We start from the raw sequence: 17425 nt of genomic DNA, 5'->3' as shown, positions 1-17425 counted from the left end.
ACTTATAAAATATACTCTCTTAAATCAAGCTCCTTTGAGAATCATAAAATAACCTTTTCAAAGCTGCCTATAATGTTTTATATTTCTCATTTAGCACAAGTTGCTTGTAATAATATTGTTTTTATAAAGCTTTGTGTGTATATGATAAAAGTAGTTTTAGTGTAAAACTTTACAACTGTTTGGAAATTTAATAAAGTTTACTACATTTAGTTAATTAATCCAATCTAACAAAAGAAACTATTGTTTAATTTACTTTATCACTTCATTAACGTATATTTACTTAACCGTCATGAATTAACTTGTCAAAGAAGGTTGGTGATTGATGAGTTGGTACATGTGTTAAACATCATGAATAGTTTTATTATTAATTGTACCGTTATATAGTTTAACTTTAAAATACAAGTACTGTAAAAAATTGTAAATTTCATACTACTACTTAATTTATAGATACAACAATGGTAGTATAAGAAAGCAATTTTTATAGTTGTAATTATAAGCAAGTGAGAGTTTTATTAGTAAATAAAGTATTATATTCTCAGAAAGTACTTTGTTGTGTTAAATACCATTTGCAAATAAAAATCACTATAGTTTTAAATTTAATATATTTTTTTAGTAAATAAGCTTCTCTGGTTGTACTAAACTCTTTGTCAAAGTTAAACAAAATAAAAAAGAGCAGTTGATTTTTATGAAGTTATATATGATTAAAAAAACAGCCATTGAAAATAAATTAAAGAATTGAAAAAGTTAATGTATTGTCAATAGAGCTATAACATATGCGCAAACATATCAATTAATGTTAGAAAATATAACACTTGATACATTTCAAAAGCGTCAATTGAAGTTAAATGTTTAGCAACTCTTAAGCGTTGATCTTATAATTTTTTAATCATGCTTTAGTGTTTTACAAATATGGTATTATTACTCAACAATATGACACATGCGCACACATATCAATCAATGTTTAGAAATGTAACACTACCACTAGTTACATTCCAAACTGCGATGAGTGTTAGATGCTTGAAGTTTATCAAGCAACAATCCGATAATGAACGGTAATTATTTAAACTCTATTAAAATATTCAGACTATTTCCTTTTAATTTTTTTTCAGGAATAATTCATAGAGTGAAAAAAGATATAACTTTTATGTACGCTATTAGGTTGTAATATTAAAAAAGTATATACAAAAGGTATTTGTATAAATTATATATCAACTTTACTGTTTCAAATAATTACAAAGCATGTAGAGCCCATCATTCGAGAAAAGACAAAATTTTGTACAAAGAAATTAACTAGGTGCTACATTATAAACTCATTAAAACTATTGTGTATGAAATGCAAACGCTTAGCTATATGTATACATTTCATTTAACTTTATTTCAAATTTATGTTTTCAAAATATACTATTAAGTATTTCAAAAACCAAAATATTAAAACTGTTTACATTAAATAAAAGATACATACACCAATATTGGTTAAAACGTACTAAACATTTTTCTTAGGATGGTCAATTCATAAATATTTTTTTAAGAAATGTTGTTCAATTTTGTAGTTAATAATTACTTTATTTTCAAATCAAGACTAGTTAAAACAGTCTCTGTTCAAAAAAAAAGTTTATAATAGCAAACAATCAAAAAATAAAATACAAATGACCAAATGTGATAAATACGTATTTAGATTGATATATCAAAACAGCTGTTACACAAACACCATGTAAAAATTTTTTCTACAAATTTACCTTGAGTCAATTGTACACCTTAAAAAGCTTAAGTACAAGAAGATGATTAACTAATTTTATAAAATGTTTGCTTGAAAGTGAGTTTTAAAACGCGCATATCAGTTAATACTCTTTTTTTAATATTCTATATTGAATAGTTTAAAAAAAAAACTACATAATAATGTAATCTGATTGCTATTATCTTATTAAACAGCTGAATTAAGTTTTAATGTTTTGTAAATAACATATTAATTTTTTTTTGCTGCAAATTGAATTTTAAAATTTTTCAAAGAAGTAAGAAAGTTTAAAAGGTTAAAAATAATAATTGAAAAATACTTTCACTTTGATAAATCGGTTTAATAATCAATCGTCGTAAACTCTTGTGTCAACCCTGTTTACATTTAAGTTGCCGACATTAAAAGCTTTATGACAACTAGCACTCCTTTAAAACTGTTTCTACTTGAGCTTTTTATTTAATTAGCATTCAGTGCGTCAGAAAAAAAAACATCAAAGGTTTGCAAACAAGTTTAATAATGTTAACTTTAAAAATGTTTATGGGTTTTTAACGTTTTTTTATTATTTTCATTAAATGATTTGTTTTCACTCAATTTAGTACACTACGAATAATTCAAAAATAATAATTATTTAGACGATATGTCTTAAAAGCTAGGTTTAGAATAAAAAAGTATGCTCCACTATAGTTAATTGTTATATAAATCATATTCTTTTTGTTTCTATTTATTTCTAAAATTTCACTACACTGTTATTAAAAATTTTAAATAGAAGTTTATTATTGAAACTATTTTTTGGGTTTAATTATAGTTTTTTCGTCTACAGCATTGTTTTAAAATTCTGTTTTATATTGAAAGATGAAAATTTAAGCAATTTTTATATTTTGTTTAAAAATATGACTACAGGTAATGTTTTTTGTGATTTTCAATCATCTTGTAGACAAAACATTTGCCATAATATTTAAAGAAAACAAAATAATATTTAATCAAGCTTCACAAAAATTAAACTTTAAGTAATGAATAGTCTAGCTAGTTAACCAGATTTTTTTGATGAAAGTTTAATTTAGATGTTTTATTTAGCTTAAAATGTTTGTGTTTTAAGCTGGATTGTCTATAACTAAATATTTAAGAAGTCAATTTACGATTTTACATTTGATTTCAATCTTTAGTCTGTGAACTTGTTTTTTAGTTATCAAACTCAGCATAAGTAATTTTACTTAAAACATTAAAAACTTTATATGGTTTCAAATTACATATTTCCATTTTCTTTAAAAAATATTTTAATGATTTAAAAAATAATAATGCCTTTGTTTGCAACCTTGTCTCATCAATTTTTAAATTTTAATTTATTTTGGAAAAAGTCATTATATTAATTTTTTAAATTAAAATAAACTAAAAAAAGACTTTTATTATGTATATAAGAATCTTATACTTATATATTTATTTACAATTTAATCAAATTAGATTAACTAAATCACCTTTTACAGAGCCAACTGGACGGGATTTTAAATTAATGTTTATCAAAGTGCAATTTAATTCGAACTACAGCTGAGGACTAAAAATTATTTTATTGTATCTAATAAACATAAGTACTGTTTTTTATAATTCGAATCTTCGCAATAAACTTTATACATATTTGTTGTATTAAACCCCTTATATACAAATATATTTTGGATTACCTCAAAATGACACTAAGTATAAGGTTTATTTAAGTAAGCTTAGAAATTTAAATTTATGCAAAACGTACATAAGTTTATTATTGTTAAATTTAACAATATAGTTTTAGTTAAACTTTTGTTCATTTTTTGTCATTTAATATACTTCCGATTAAAATTGGATCATCTTGAATTAAACATTTATAATGTCTATTTTGTGTATAATACCTGACATATTTCTTTATTCTGTCAACTTATGTAGCTGTTATGTAAAATATTTTACCAAAAAGTCTAAAAAAAGTTCAATCATTTTAATGTTAGGTAAACTTATAATATCAAATATAAATTTTTGTTTCGAGTACTAATACATAATAATAAAATTAATAATACTTATAATTAATACTTTCTACTTATAGTTTAAAAATTCATAACTGGTTCAAGCTGTCATTTTAAAGCTTAGCATATCAGTTTATAAATTTTTCTGTCACTATTGACTGACGTGGTAGTATTTTAAAAGAGTATAAAAAACTTTTGTAAAGGTTTTTAAATAACATTTGTCTTTTTTGCTTAATCATTATATATTTTTCAATTAAACTACTGCTTTATTTTGAAGTTACGAAACAGAAAAAGCAAGCAGAAAGTTAATCCAATCCTGTCAATCAATCTTATAATTTCATAAAAATTGCATGAAAAACAAAACTTCGAACCACAAATGTAACAGGCGGTTTTAAATGTCAAAAGGAAAGACCTTACCTCACAGACAGGTGTAGCTGAAGCTACGTTGAGGGCAATTTAGTAATTTATAGGAAGCTGGCATGTGGAATTTGAAAGAGAAATAATCTGCTTGTTTGACGTGCCACCTGTGCGCTTTATAGTTAATTTTTTATACTTGTTTGCCCAAAGTGTAATCTCTTCTGCTCAGAACGAATAAGATGGTAAGAAATTTTAAAGCCTATATGTAAACAGTTTTCAGGTTATTACAAGATGAATAATGTTTTGCTTTGATGTAGAATTTATTATTTCAAAGTTACTAAAAATATCATTTTTGCTTAGGATAAAAACCTCGTTTTAATATGAAAACTATTATATATTTATGTTATGTCTGCATTAGAAAAGTTAAAATCATTTAAATGTAGTGAAACACGTGAGTTTAAAAAAAGGAAATTAAAATTTATATGTAAAGAACGTTTTTTTTTTTAGTATAAAATAAAGTTTTAATTTTTAATTATATTTAGAATTTTAAGATAAAATTTAAAAGCCTAAGATTGAATAATCTATTTCTATTATCAAACACTTTATACAATTTCAATTTTTTGATTTAGTTTTAAAAGCAATTAAAATTGATAAGATATGTTATATTTCAATTTTTTTTTGGCTGGACTTAGTTTTTTGTCATTAAATTGCAATCATACTTACAAAGATTTTATCATATTAAAAGATGTTATTTAGATTTTTGTTTACTTTAAATTAAGTTCTTAGATAATCTCATTTTAATTTGTTAATGTTCAGTCATTGAAATCTTAATACAGCTCATCTTAAAAAGTATGTAATTTACTATTAATTAAAAAGTCTGTGTAACATATGATATAACAACGGTCTTTGGTATTAATAATCAAGAAATCACTTACACATCAAAGAACACATCACTCACACACCCATTCATGTAAATTTAGATCTAAATAGTGTTAGCCAATTCATTACAACTTGTTTCTTATTGACGTTAATTGAAAACAAACCAAATCAATTACACGTCAAGAGTATTCGGCGCCGTTTAGCAGCTTACTGGCAAAGATGAAAAGCATTTTACTTGTTAATGACTAAATACCATAATGTTTAAAGACACTCAAGAAACGCATAAAAAGCTTTAAGTCAGTCGTATTAGAAGCTCTTCTGAAAAAAGTTCGATAGTTATGATTTTAACCTATAAATTACAAATTAAGTTTAAAAGTAATTTTAATAAAATTTTCTTACTGCTATTTATACTTACTTAGTTTTACTCAATACTTTTGCATATCTTTTTTGCTCTATACACCTTAAGAACGGTTTTTTTACCAATTAATATACTAACTATAAATTTTTCGTAAAAGAAACTAACTTCATTTAAAAAAAGATTTGGTATGTTCTAAATTGTTAAAAACTTCTTTAATTTATCTTTATTTCTTATTTTAACTTTTATATGATTATGTGTTTCTTATATTTTGACCTGTAAAAATTATTAAAATATTGAGATTTTGAAATATACAAATATAGTCAAGATAAATTGTTTTTAGATCTTAGTAAGTGTTTCTTCTAAGTAAATTGTATCAATTGTGTTAGCAAAAAAAAGTAAACTGTTTTTTTAAGATTTTGTTAAAGATTTTGCAAAAAATAAATTTAAATGCAATGTTTTTTAACAAGTAAACAAATACCTTTATATTAATTTTTTAACTTATATCGAAAGTTTATTAAATTAGATGAGTTTCAAGCTTTTATGACTTCAAAGTACGTTTTTATCATAGTAGCTCGAAAAAAAGTAAGCATAATAATATAAAACTTTAAATTTTATATGTATACGTCTGTGTATCAAAATAATTAAACAAACTAATGAAAATCATGAGCTTAAAACTAAAAAGCTATGTTAACTGTTTTTGAATATGTAATATAAAACTACTTAAAGTAAAAATTTTTGACCTATAGCTTATTTCAATACCAAATAATTTTATTTATATTTTAGGTTTTTAACGTTTATAGATTATATGAAGCCTTTAATAAACTTTTTTTTTTGTTGTAGTTTGATCGTTTAATCATGAAAACATAAGCAAAAAAAATATTCACCATGGTTTCCAATATAGTGTACTCAAATGTAAGATTTATTAGCTTGAAATTATCTAATTTGACAAACAACAACTCGCTGCTTTCCGCACTTTAATGGTACATGAAAGGGAAGCAAGAAATAAGTAACAAAAGCAGTCACTTGGGAGAAAACACAATACAAGACTGATGAGATACAAGCAGCAGCACTTTTCATGTTTTGCCAAAACAGATTCAAGAAAAGTTTGAGCTCGTCTTAAACATGTTTGAATTACACAGCGTGAAAAAAACAAGAAACTATACGTTTATTATTATTAGCTAGTGTTTTTAAAAATACTTATGAACTGTCGCGTCTTGAAAGCAAATATTACAAGCACTGCTACAAAACAAACAGTTAGTTTAAAACTCATTCCTATATTTTTGAAATAAAAGTGTTTTTAGCTTACTATCAATTTATAATTCTTCATTTAGGCTTTTAAGCAACTTGGCTTGAATTAAAAACAACTTTAAGAATTTTTAATTTTAGTTTTTGCTTTGTAAAACAAAACTTTTGTTATGAAATATTACTTATTGATGCTTTAAATATGCTTCACTTATCTAAAAACTAAAAACTGTTTTTATTTTTTAAACTGATGGATTTCTTTAAAAAAGAATTAAAAACTTTTACACAGATACAGTCAATAATATATCAAAAATTATAAGATATTAAACTTTAAGTTCAAAATATAATCTTGGGTTTATTTATTTCTAATATTTTTAAAAAGCTTGTTTTATTATAAAATTAGATTGACTAAAAGCTTTAAACTATTTAAAAAGGTGAATTTTCGTTAACATATCATTCAAAATCGTTATGGTTATTTATAGAACATAACAGTACTAACATTCAAGTATAAACATGTAGACACTTTTAATCTTAAAAGTTTAATTTAAATCTTATCTAGTTTAGTTATTTTTAGACTATTAAATAAGTTTTAATAAATTAACTACGATACAAATCTGACAAATGTTTCTATTTTTAGATCTTTATTTTGAAACAATCGAAATGAAACAAACGTTAAAGAATCACTTTTTTAATGATATAACAAACATATTTATATTTTCTTTCTTTGTATCATAGAACATTTACCAAAACAGAACATGAAAACACTATATATTTCATTAAGTATTCCGAAGTCTATTATAAAGCATCTTTAAAAGTTTTTGCTGTATAATTTTTCTAACATAAAACTATTTAACTTGTATACATATTTGTTTTATAATATTATTTATCAATATTATAGAATTCAAACAAGAACATAAGGTCAGCCTATTGAAGAAGAATTTTTAACAGCTTTATGCTTTACTTTAATTAATGATAAAACATCAAATGTTTATATAACAATTGAAATTTTCACTAATTTTTTAATTAGTTGTACCTCCGTTATCTATTTAACAAAAAATAAGTTATTTTATCTTTAGAGTAAAATATTGGCTTTATTTAATGTAAAACGTATTTTATTTTTAGCTTAAAACGTAGCTAAAAGGGTTGTAGAAAAGAGGTAAACTAGCAGAAAAATTAGTAATTTTACCCTGGTTAAACATAGAAGCCGATTTGTACAAAGGGAAACCCCCTAAATTGTTCTGAGCTGCAAACTGCATTGACGCTAGTTGATTATGCTGACTCTGCAACAAACTGCAAGCTGATTGAAGAATCTGATTCGTTTGCAAGCTGCTGGTTGGTGGATACGAAGGTTGTTGTGACGTCACAGCGTGCGTTTGAAGATGGGAGAGAAGTTGGTCGGAAGTGGAAAACTTCTTGCCGCAAGTGACGTTGTTGACCATCCAGTTGCAGACGTGCTGAAAACTTTTCAGCTGATCTTCGATTGTCTTCATGTAGTAATGCATTGGATTCATCATCTGCATTTGAATGATTGCCTGTTGATTGAAGTTGCTTTCGCGGAACTGACTATCCATTAAAACTGGCGTAGCTCTAGAATGTGAAATAAAAGCGCTCTCAACAGTCAAGGGAGATACTGATTTTGCAATCATTGGTGTCATCCTCTGCTTTTTAGGCGATGGTGTCGCCCCATGGCATGAACTTTGACTGGAAGCTCGTTTTAAGTTTTTGCTCTTAGTTTTTTTAGTTTTTTCAATTTTGTTCTTGGATTCATCCATATTTTTCGAAGTCTTCAACGATTTACTGCATCTCGTTTCATCTTGTTTTACTAAATGATGTTTAGTGACTTTTTGGTGGTTCTGTATTAAGTTCGAGTATTTTCTAAAGTTCGGCTTAAATTCGCAGTACAACTTGCTTTCAATTGCCGAGCAAGTTTGTGCAAGCAAAGCTAATGGAGATTGCTTCAAATTTATCTGTAAAAAAAGGTAGTTTTTGAACTGATTTTATGTAGTTACTATTATTATTTAACATACAAAAAACTAGAGATTTGAAAAAAAAATGTTTTAGTTATGTTAACAATGATTTAGACAACTTTTAAAATAAAGACTCAGTTTTATTATAAGCACCAATACAAACTACAGCTTTTCTAAGCAGGTATTATACTAAAAGGTAACTTTTCATGAAATTTTCTAATTTAAATGACAATAATTTTTAAAAGAATGTTTTAAATATTTTCAACTTACTTGTTGAACTGTAATTGTTGAACTTAAGTTATAAAAACAACTGTTTATACTAATTATTAATACTTCAACACTTCAAATTAAGTTAAACGTATAAAAAAAAGTTTAACTTTTGAAAAAATGAATCTAATAACTTTTTAAATAAAGATTAAGTTTTTTTCTAACTAGCAATACAAACTACAACTTGGCTAAACTGGTATTATACTATGTTCTAAATTTAATGAGATAAAAATTATCTAAGAATATTTACAACTTACTTGTGGTTTACCATTCCCATCAGGTTGCAGATACTTTTTGTGATTCATTGCTTAACAAAAATATTATAAAAAGAAAATCTAAAATATTCTTTAAAAAGTATTAAAAAAATAATGATTAATTAAAACAAAACTAAATGTATTAAGTACTAGAAAAACAAACAAAAAAAAAATAGATTAACTTTTGTTGCACCCAAGAAGGCTTTAGGTCTAAATTGAAATATAGTAAAAATGTACAAAAGTAACAGTTTTCGTCTTTTTTTTTGTATTTTCTCTCTATTTATCCACCTAATACTGGCTCTTTAGCTCCTTTAGTTTTGATTGATTGACAGCTCTTTGTCGTCTGCTTTGTGTTAAAATTTAAAAAGTTCAATTTTTCAAAGGGAGAAAATTTTTTAGTGAAGTGATTTCCGTCAGCGCAACTGTTGATCTTCTGATTGTTGGTTTTTGAGAAACGTTTACCAACTAAAAATGTTGGATTTTCTATAACATACATCCTGAAGGAAAAAACAAATGTTTTGTAAAACGATGAAAAACAACTTTAACTATGTCACAATTAATTGTTATGACTTTGAAATAAAGTTGTAACAAAAAGCTTAATAGCTTTAAAATATCATTTAAACTCTTTATGCTTATTATGCTCAGTCTTAAGTGTTTGCAACTAATAAATTTTTGACTCTTAATGTAAAAGTTCAATTTCAAATTGAAAAAAACTATAAAAACATGAAAAAAAACAATTATAGCTTAAACGATAATATGTTCAAGTTGAATTTAAAACTAAAAAAAATAAAGTTTCATCAGAAATAATTTAATAAAAGAAATCGCAGGACAAAACAAAAAAGAACCTTAAATAGTATAAGCGTATTGACTGTTTGAAAAGTTAAAGTCGCGCACTCATTACAAACTACATTCGGTGAATGAGAATGATTTATTTTATTACATTTGGGCGCCATCTGAATTTTAAACTGACTGCTGTTTGTCTGCAGTTTTAAAGTAATTTAAAACTGCAAGTGGTTGAAAATAGTTAAAATATTTAAATAAAAGTACTAGTACTTTAATAGTAAGAAGCTTAAAAATATTTAAGTGCTCTGCAGTCTTACTGTAGTGGTGATTAAAAAGTTTTATAAAAACAATTGAGATTAAATTTACTTTTTGTTTTTACTGTTTAAAAGTTTATTTTTATTTTGCGTCATAAGGCAATAAAATTTGTATTTTATTTATTTGTTTAACCATTGTTAAGTTAACAAAAGGTACGATTTACAGCAAACTTTTAAAAGGTTTTACGTATTTTAAGTAGAACATTTCCTTCGTGGTTACAAAATGTTTTAAAACTTTTTTTTTTCAAAAATACTTTTAAAAAAATTAAAAAACAAATAATTGCAACAAAAATTTGTTTTTTTGATTTTATGACAAAATATTTCTGTTTAAGAGAAAAAAAAAATTAATTAAAATAGACGTATAATATTATTTGTTTTATTGAAACTATAAAGGAACCGTCAATCTGATAAATAAATTAAAAATATAGTTTTATTCTTTCTTTCTTTACTAGATAGAACAAAAATAGTTCTTTTAAGGAAATATTCAACCTTACATGTTTGAATTTTAAAGTTAATCTTTCCAGATTATACAAGTATTAAATCAATTTCAATTAAATCAAAGTTAGTTATTTTCGCCATTAACTAGTAGTGCATATTTGTGTAATTTACAGTTTTTAAGCTGTTATCTCGTTTAAAAAAACAAACTGTTTTTCCTCAATTTTTACACTCTAAAAACTAAAGGTAGACATATAACCTACAATATAAAGAACATACTACACCTTAGACAGAAATTTGACATCATGAGATTAATAAAAAAAAGCAATCATCTTGACAATACAATAATTGATAGCAAGGTTTATTTTATGCAAGACACGTTCGTAAAACATACAAGTTTTACAACAAACGAGCTAATTAAAAACACCTGGTTAAAGAACTATTTCTTTAAATATCAGTCTTATGAAATATTTTTGAAGTTTATGCTTTAAATCTAATTTAGTAGCTAGTACTAATAATACAAAAAAAATTACGTCAGTATTTTAAAATCATATGTTTAAACATAAATGCACAATTTTACTTAAAAAAAGTAAAATAAAGGTTTTAAAACAAAATAATTGTGAAAATATATGAAAGATAAAAGTACAAGTTCCAAACAATGTTTTATAAGGTTTAGTAAAAACTTAAATGTAAATACAACTATACATTATAGTAAAAAAAAAATTTTTTGTTAAACTAATTAGAAAAACTAAGATATTGATAAGTTCGAAAATAACTTTAAAATAGTTTAATATGTATTTGATTTTTTAATTATATTTAAAGTTTTAAATTTTTGATTTGCAAGTAATATTTAAAACAAAATTTTAATTAAATTAACATACTTAAAGACTTTAGTAAATAACTTAAAATGATTTCAATACAATATCAGTAGCTTATTTGCTGATAATGTTGCCTTTTAACGAAATATCACTCACTAAACTTTGTAAAAAACCGTTAATAGTAAATAAAGCAAACAGCAAGAATAAATTGACTTTTGGCTTTTTAAAGAGCACAGGTGGCTAAATAAGTTCACAGATAATTTTCTTTCCGCCTTTCATCTTTTGCTGGTGCAAGAAGTCTAACGTGAAATTGACGACATAATTGCCTTCAACGCTACTTAAGCATTAGAACACCTGGCCAAAAAGTAACATTTTGCTAGTGAAATTTATCATCTGGTCGTCAAGTAAACTGTCAATTAAAAAACGTGACATCCTAAATTTATGAAATATTTTTATTTTCTCAAAATTTCAAATAAAAAAAAACACTTTTTTGTGAATGGTTGTTTGCGTTTCAGAAATTTGATATATTTTTGCTAAATAGATTTTTATAAGTATTCTAAAGCTAGACTTCAAGGTTAAAAATATTATTGTTTTAAAACTAAACTTTTTTATTTTAAAATTGCTAGTTCTACTACTAAGACAATAATCAAATCAAATATTTACGTCTAATTATAAAAAACAACACAAATCTTTTCAATCAGTTTCAAAAGCTTATAGGGTAAATAAATAAATTAGTCAAAATAGCACACTTCGTTGTTTTTTCCTTGTTGTTTTGGCTCAATTTATTAAAACTGTCATTGTTCTTAAGAAAATAAACTTGTAACTATATTTTTTTAAATTCTAAAAATGCAAAAAACATAATTTATTTATTTTATAGTATCAATAAGAAAATACTGTTGTGTTTTCCGAAGATACATAGGTTGATAATTAAACAAGTTATTGCACAAAATTCTTATAATTGGTCATTAGGTATATTAAACTATTTTGTTATCTAGCTGATATATATTTTTTTTGGTATAGTAGATATGTAGCTTTAATATCCTATGAATCTCATTACTAAAAAAAATTAATTCTGTATCTGAAAAACTACAAAATTAAACTAAAAGAAGGTTCAAATATACTGAACTTTAACTGCAGAGGAAGTAAAACTAAAAAACCTCTAATCAATTACTTTGAGTTTTTACTTTTTTTTTTAGTTTAGTAGCAATGCTCCAATAGTGATTGATCACTTCGGATACCTGAATAATTTCTTCAAACCGACAGCTAATGACATATAAAGTCATTATTATACCGATAATAGATACACAACCTAAAACAGTTCAAAATTGTTTTAGTTTTTCAAATGATCATGTTAAAACGAAAATGTGAAAATGAGTTTCAGTTGGAATTCAATCATATAGCATTTAAGACGAAGATTGAAATGTTAACGTTTTATATTGTTGTTTTGTCAATTTATATAAACTGATAGAGCTAGAAAACTAAAACAAACTGAAGTTTTAATTAATTATATATTATGCAAATCTATAAACTAACAATTAAAAATGATTTGTTTAGTTCTATATTAACGTTTACTTAAAATCTATTCTAATATAGGGGTGGGCAACGTACGGCCCGCGGGCCGGATCCAGCCCCCGGAGTCAAAATAATCGGCCCCCAAACGTTTTTTAATTTTAAATGGAATCCGGCCCGCGGACAAAAACTATCCGGCCCGCGAGTGGATGATCCGGCCCGCTAGGCATTTTCAAAATTTATATGAAATCCTAAAAGACCATGTAAATATTACATAATTTGTACAAAACCTTTTTTAAATCATTTTCACAAAATAAACTGTAAGACTTTAACCTGAAAACGTTTTTAAAAATGGCTTTTAATTTTTGTAGTAATAAAAAAACTTTTTTGTTATAGTACTTTGTTCTATTTTAAGTCAGTTGAATTAATTCTTTCTCAAATTATCCGAAAAATTGTTTGCTGAACTAACTTTGATGATCTTACCTATCATAATGATTTTCATATAAAAAGACATGTAAAAAATTGATGCCTTTCCCAGATGTGTAGTGAGTTGTTCTTATAAATGTTAAAAAAAGTAGATTTTAATAACATTGACACCTACTTTAAGTAAAACTGCTCAACTTTACATTTTTGTTGAATATTCCAAGTTTAGACTACAGTTTGCACTCTTTTCTGCTATTGATTTTTAATTAAGGAATTTTTGATTAATTAAATGGTTAAGTTTAATGATGACCAATTGAGGACAATACCTCATTAACTTTAAGTATGATTTGTTTAGAAAATTTATTTGTGCACGTTTGTAATAACAGTTTACAATCTAACAAAATTTTGAATGAATCTTTACAAGTTTTTTAAATTAAAAGACAGTAGTTTAATATTGTAATGTTAGTTAACTTCTAAAAAATTCTATTAATGTAGCATCGAGCCAAGGATTACCAAAACTAGATAATTTCGAATAGTTAAACAATTTTAATGTTTTAGTTTGAAATATTAGGCTCGAGTAACTTTTAGTAAGTAAATTATTGTTTTTTTAAAACTAACTAGTATTAATTCGGTCCAGAGTTGTAATAAATATAGAATTATGAGTACTTAATAAAAATTAACTTAAAATTTTGTACTTGAGAACCTAGGTAATTAACAAATTGATTCAAAATTTTAAAACACCAGATCAATTAGCATCCAGCCGGATCCAAGTCTTTTGAAATTAGTTCTATTCGGATACGAAACCTTGTCTAAAATTAGTATTAAGCCGGATCCGAATAAAATTTTTGAATAAAGATCCGGATCTAAAAAAGGATCCAACTGAATCCGGTAGATCACTTACTCGAAATGCTCCGGCCCGCTGAGGACTAATTTTTTTTTGGATCCGGCTCGTCAATTATTTACGTTGCTTACCCCTATAATCTAATAACAAACCAAGTAAAGAAGTATAGTTCACAACGTTTCAGGTACTAAAACAAGTTATAAAATTAAGTATGATTTAGACAAAACGATTTTTAAATAGTGTAAAACAAAATGATTGGCTTTTTCTGTCGTAAAGTGACAGACAATTAAAATGTAAGCTTTAAACATTTAAAAGGTATAGCGTGAAACTAAAACAAATTTGATTTAATTTATCATATATTACGCACATCTATAAACTAACAATTAGAAATAACTTGTTTAGTACTATATCAACGGTTACTAAAATAAAACATGTTTACTTAAAATAAATTTTTATTACAAACCTAGTAGAGAAGTATATAGTTCACAACGTTTCAGGTATAAAATTAAATTAATTTTAGACAAAATAATTTTTAAATAGTGTGAAACAAAGTGATGGGCTACTTTCTGAAAAGCTATTTAAATGTAAGCTAAAAACATTAAAAGTGTATTGCGTGCAATACAACATGAAGTACTTACAAGAACTACTTACCCTGAACACCTGTTTAGCATCACCTTGAAAAAGCTGTCATATTTTAAAGCGATTAAAAAAATGTTTACAACTTCAATTTAATTGATTGAAAACCTATAAAAATCTAAGCTACTTTAACACATTTCTATAGATATTTAATTATTAGCTAATGTTAAAAATACAATATTTTAGTTATGGTGGTTTACAATCCATATTACTCATGTAATAAAGTAAAACTGTTCAAATAAATGTTATTTTAAATATTAACTTGGTTGTAGAAAAATTGTTTGTTCTATTATTTTGTTTTATGCTAGTATAACTGATTAAAAGTGATCATAAAAAGTAAATTGTTTAGTATGCAAATAGAAATATGATTTTTAGAATTATTTTTAAGGACATTTAAAACTCAACTATAAAATAACACTTAAAAATCCCTAAAAAAATTAAAAAAAGTGTAAAGATATTGTGTGAAACACGTGAGCTTGATTTTAAATCGATGTAACAAGAAATTTATACATCTGATTAATAACCGTTAAAGCATTTCGGATAAAAGTATTTATTTCACTCAAAAAAACTTTTCCATCAACTCACATCATTGCTTGCCGAACTGCAGTGCAGTTCGGCTTCAGATTGATGTTCGGATATTTTAAAAATATTTTCATGTGTACCAGCGCTGAAAACCTGAAAACGTTTGATAACATTCGCGTGGTTTTGTAAATAATTAAAACGTCTTGTGTGGTGATTTGTTTTTTTGTGTCACTAAAATCATTTATAAATTTCCTTGTTTCTTACTACAAACATGCGCAAAAAAGAACATTACTGCGAAGCGTTCATTGTGATTGAAATGTCAATAAGTAAATACAAATCACGAGTACTTCTTATTTGAATGATTTTCTTACATTTGAAAAATTTTGGCGTTTGTGAATTTTAGTCAACGTAGACTCTGCTTTATAAATTGATTTTAAATTGTTCAAAAAAACAAAAACTCTATACACGATATTAAAAGAAAAACAAGTGTGACGTGTATTAAAAGAGTAATATGTTGAAATTTTTTAGTGACTGTCGGTATTGATGTTTATAATTAAGCTGAACTTGAAAAAATTATAGTTCTTTGTCCTTTTTTTTGGGTTTCGTACGTTAAGTAACTAAACGTTTTTTAGTCATGTAAACAATTATTTTAAGATAATAATGGATGATAAAAAAACATCTGCAACACAAAAATTTTTATAATAACAATTTTCAAGATACTCCAACTTTTATAAGGTGAAAGTCAACTGATTAAAAGCTAAACTAGTAAGCTTATGTTTAGTGTTCACTTTGTGGTTCATATTTTGAACTATCCTTAATTCAGTTTCACTGTTTTTCTTTTTATGAAACATTAATGTTTTTTCAACAATACTGTGTAATTTTTAATTTACTAATTATCATGTTGTATCAAATTATTTATAAAGTTACATAGGATTTTACTGAAATAAAACAGACTCAATTAAAGTATAAGTTCTAAGACTTGTTTCTAAGACGATTAATCATGCTGAGAAAAAACGCTTATTATAGTGAAAAATGAAATCAAGTGTTTTAAGAATGAATTGAACGATTGACGTGAGAACAATTTACATTCAAGTGTCTCTTAAACTTTCGAGCATTAACTTATTAACTTTTAAAGAAGCACTTTCTGATGTTTGTCAAAAAACTGAGCTCCTTAATATACAGTAAGTTAATTTCAGACTGAAATACTTATTGGTTAATTAGTACTACTACTTGTAATATAAATAGTTAACAATTTAAATAACAATTGTTCTTAAATTATTTAAGAATTATCTACCATTAAGTGGATTTAGTTTCACAAAATATTCTAGACAGCTACTAAATAATTATTTAATAAATAATTTTTTTTACAATAAAAAACTGTGTTAAATTAACAAAAATTAAGTCGACTAACATTAGTTATGATTAAAATAACTTAACAATAAGTTTTTCAAAAGTATAAATGAATTTTTATGAGTTACGTATAGAGAAAGATAGTTTAATTTTGATGCATAATTTAAAGTAAGTAAACTTTCTTTTGTCATCGGAGATATTTTATTACATTTCTAAAGCAATCAAATGCTTTATTATTCATCACTTTGTTAATGACTTAATGACCTTTTACGTGGGGTCAATTTAGCAGTTTGTTGTTGTTAAAAAAGTTTAACTGCAAAGTTTGAATTAAATTTTCTTTTTTTTTTCTCTGATAACAAATCACCGTTTTAATCCAACTAGTTACATAAGTAAGTGCAAGTTTAATGGAATACTATAGATTGGAAGGAATACAATAGACGTGTGATTAAAAATAAACAGGTTTTATTTAAACTGTAGTGTAATTTAAAATAAAAATAGTCTCTTGTTAAAATAATTTGTTTTTTTATCATTTTTTTTAGATTCCCGTGTAATTATTAATGTAATTACTTTGTAAATTCTGAAAAACACTGGAAATAATACAACATTTGTTGTAAATTAAGATAAATTAAAGTTTCAAGTTTTTTTTGTTGTTGCTTTATAATTTATTTAAAAATTTTTAGTTGTAGTTACCAAATATTTTTAATTTCTAATATGTTATTTTTGAAAATTTTAGTTATCAAAAAAAAACAAAGC

The 17425-nt window shown here is 24.7% G+C and overlaps 1 protein-coding gene across 1 annotated transcript; it reads right to left on the bottom strand.

Annotated features, from left to right (window-relative positions):
• Window positions 1–7589: 7589 nt before the first annotated feature.
• Window positions 7590–9133, bottom strand: LOC145847042 (uncharacterized). Its single transcript, XM_082953488.1, has 2 exons — window positions 9045–9133; window positions 7590–8520 (listed from the first exon to the last, which is right to left on the bottom strand). The coding sequence occupies exons 1-2, from the start codon at window positions 9090–9092 to the stop codon at window positions 7672–7674; spliced, it is 897 nt and encodes a 298-aa protein (XP_082809614.1). The 5' UTR covers window positions 9093–9133; the 3' UTR covers window positions 7590–7671.
• Between the last annotated feature and the right edge of the window lie 8292 nt (window positions 9134–17425).

Source organism: Thalia democratica, chromosome 1 (assembly GCF_965202585.1).
Source record: "Thalia democratica chromosome 1, ktThaDemo2.hap1.1, whole genome shotgun sequence".
NCBI classification, from domain to species: domain Eukaryota; kingdom Metazoa; phylum Chordata; class Thaliacea; order Salpida; family Salpidae; genus Thalia; species Thalia democratica.
Note: the sequence above shows the minus strand (reverse complement) of the source record. Positions and strands in the feature narration are given on the sequence as shown.

Bases quoted from the DNA above. Each gene is read 5' to 3' on its own strand.
- LOC145847042 (XM_082953488.1), bottom strand. From the start codon at position 9,092: ATGAATCACAAAAAGTATCTGCAACCTGATGGGAATGGTAAACCACAA. The intron at 8,521-9,044 runs GTAAGTTGTAAA...CTTTTTTTACAG, and splicing joins ATGGGAATGGTAAACCACAA to ATAAATTTGAAGCAATCTCC.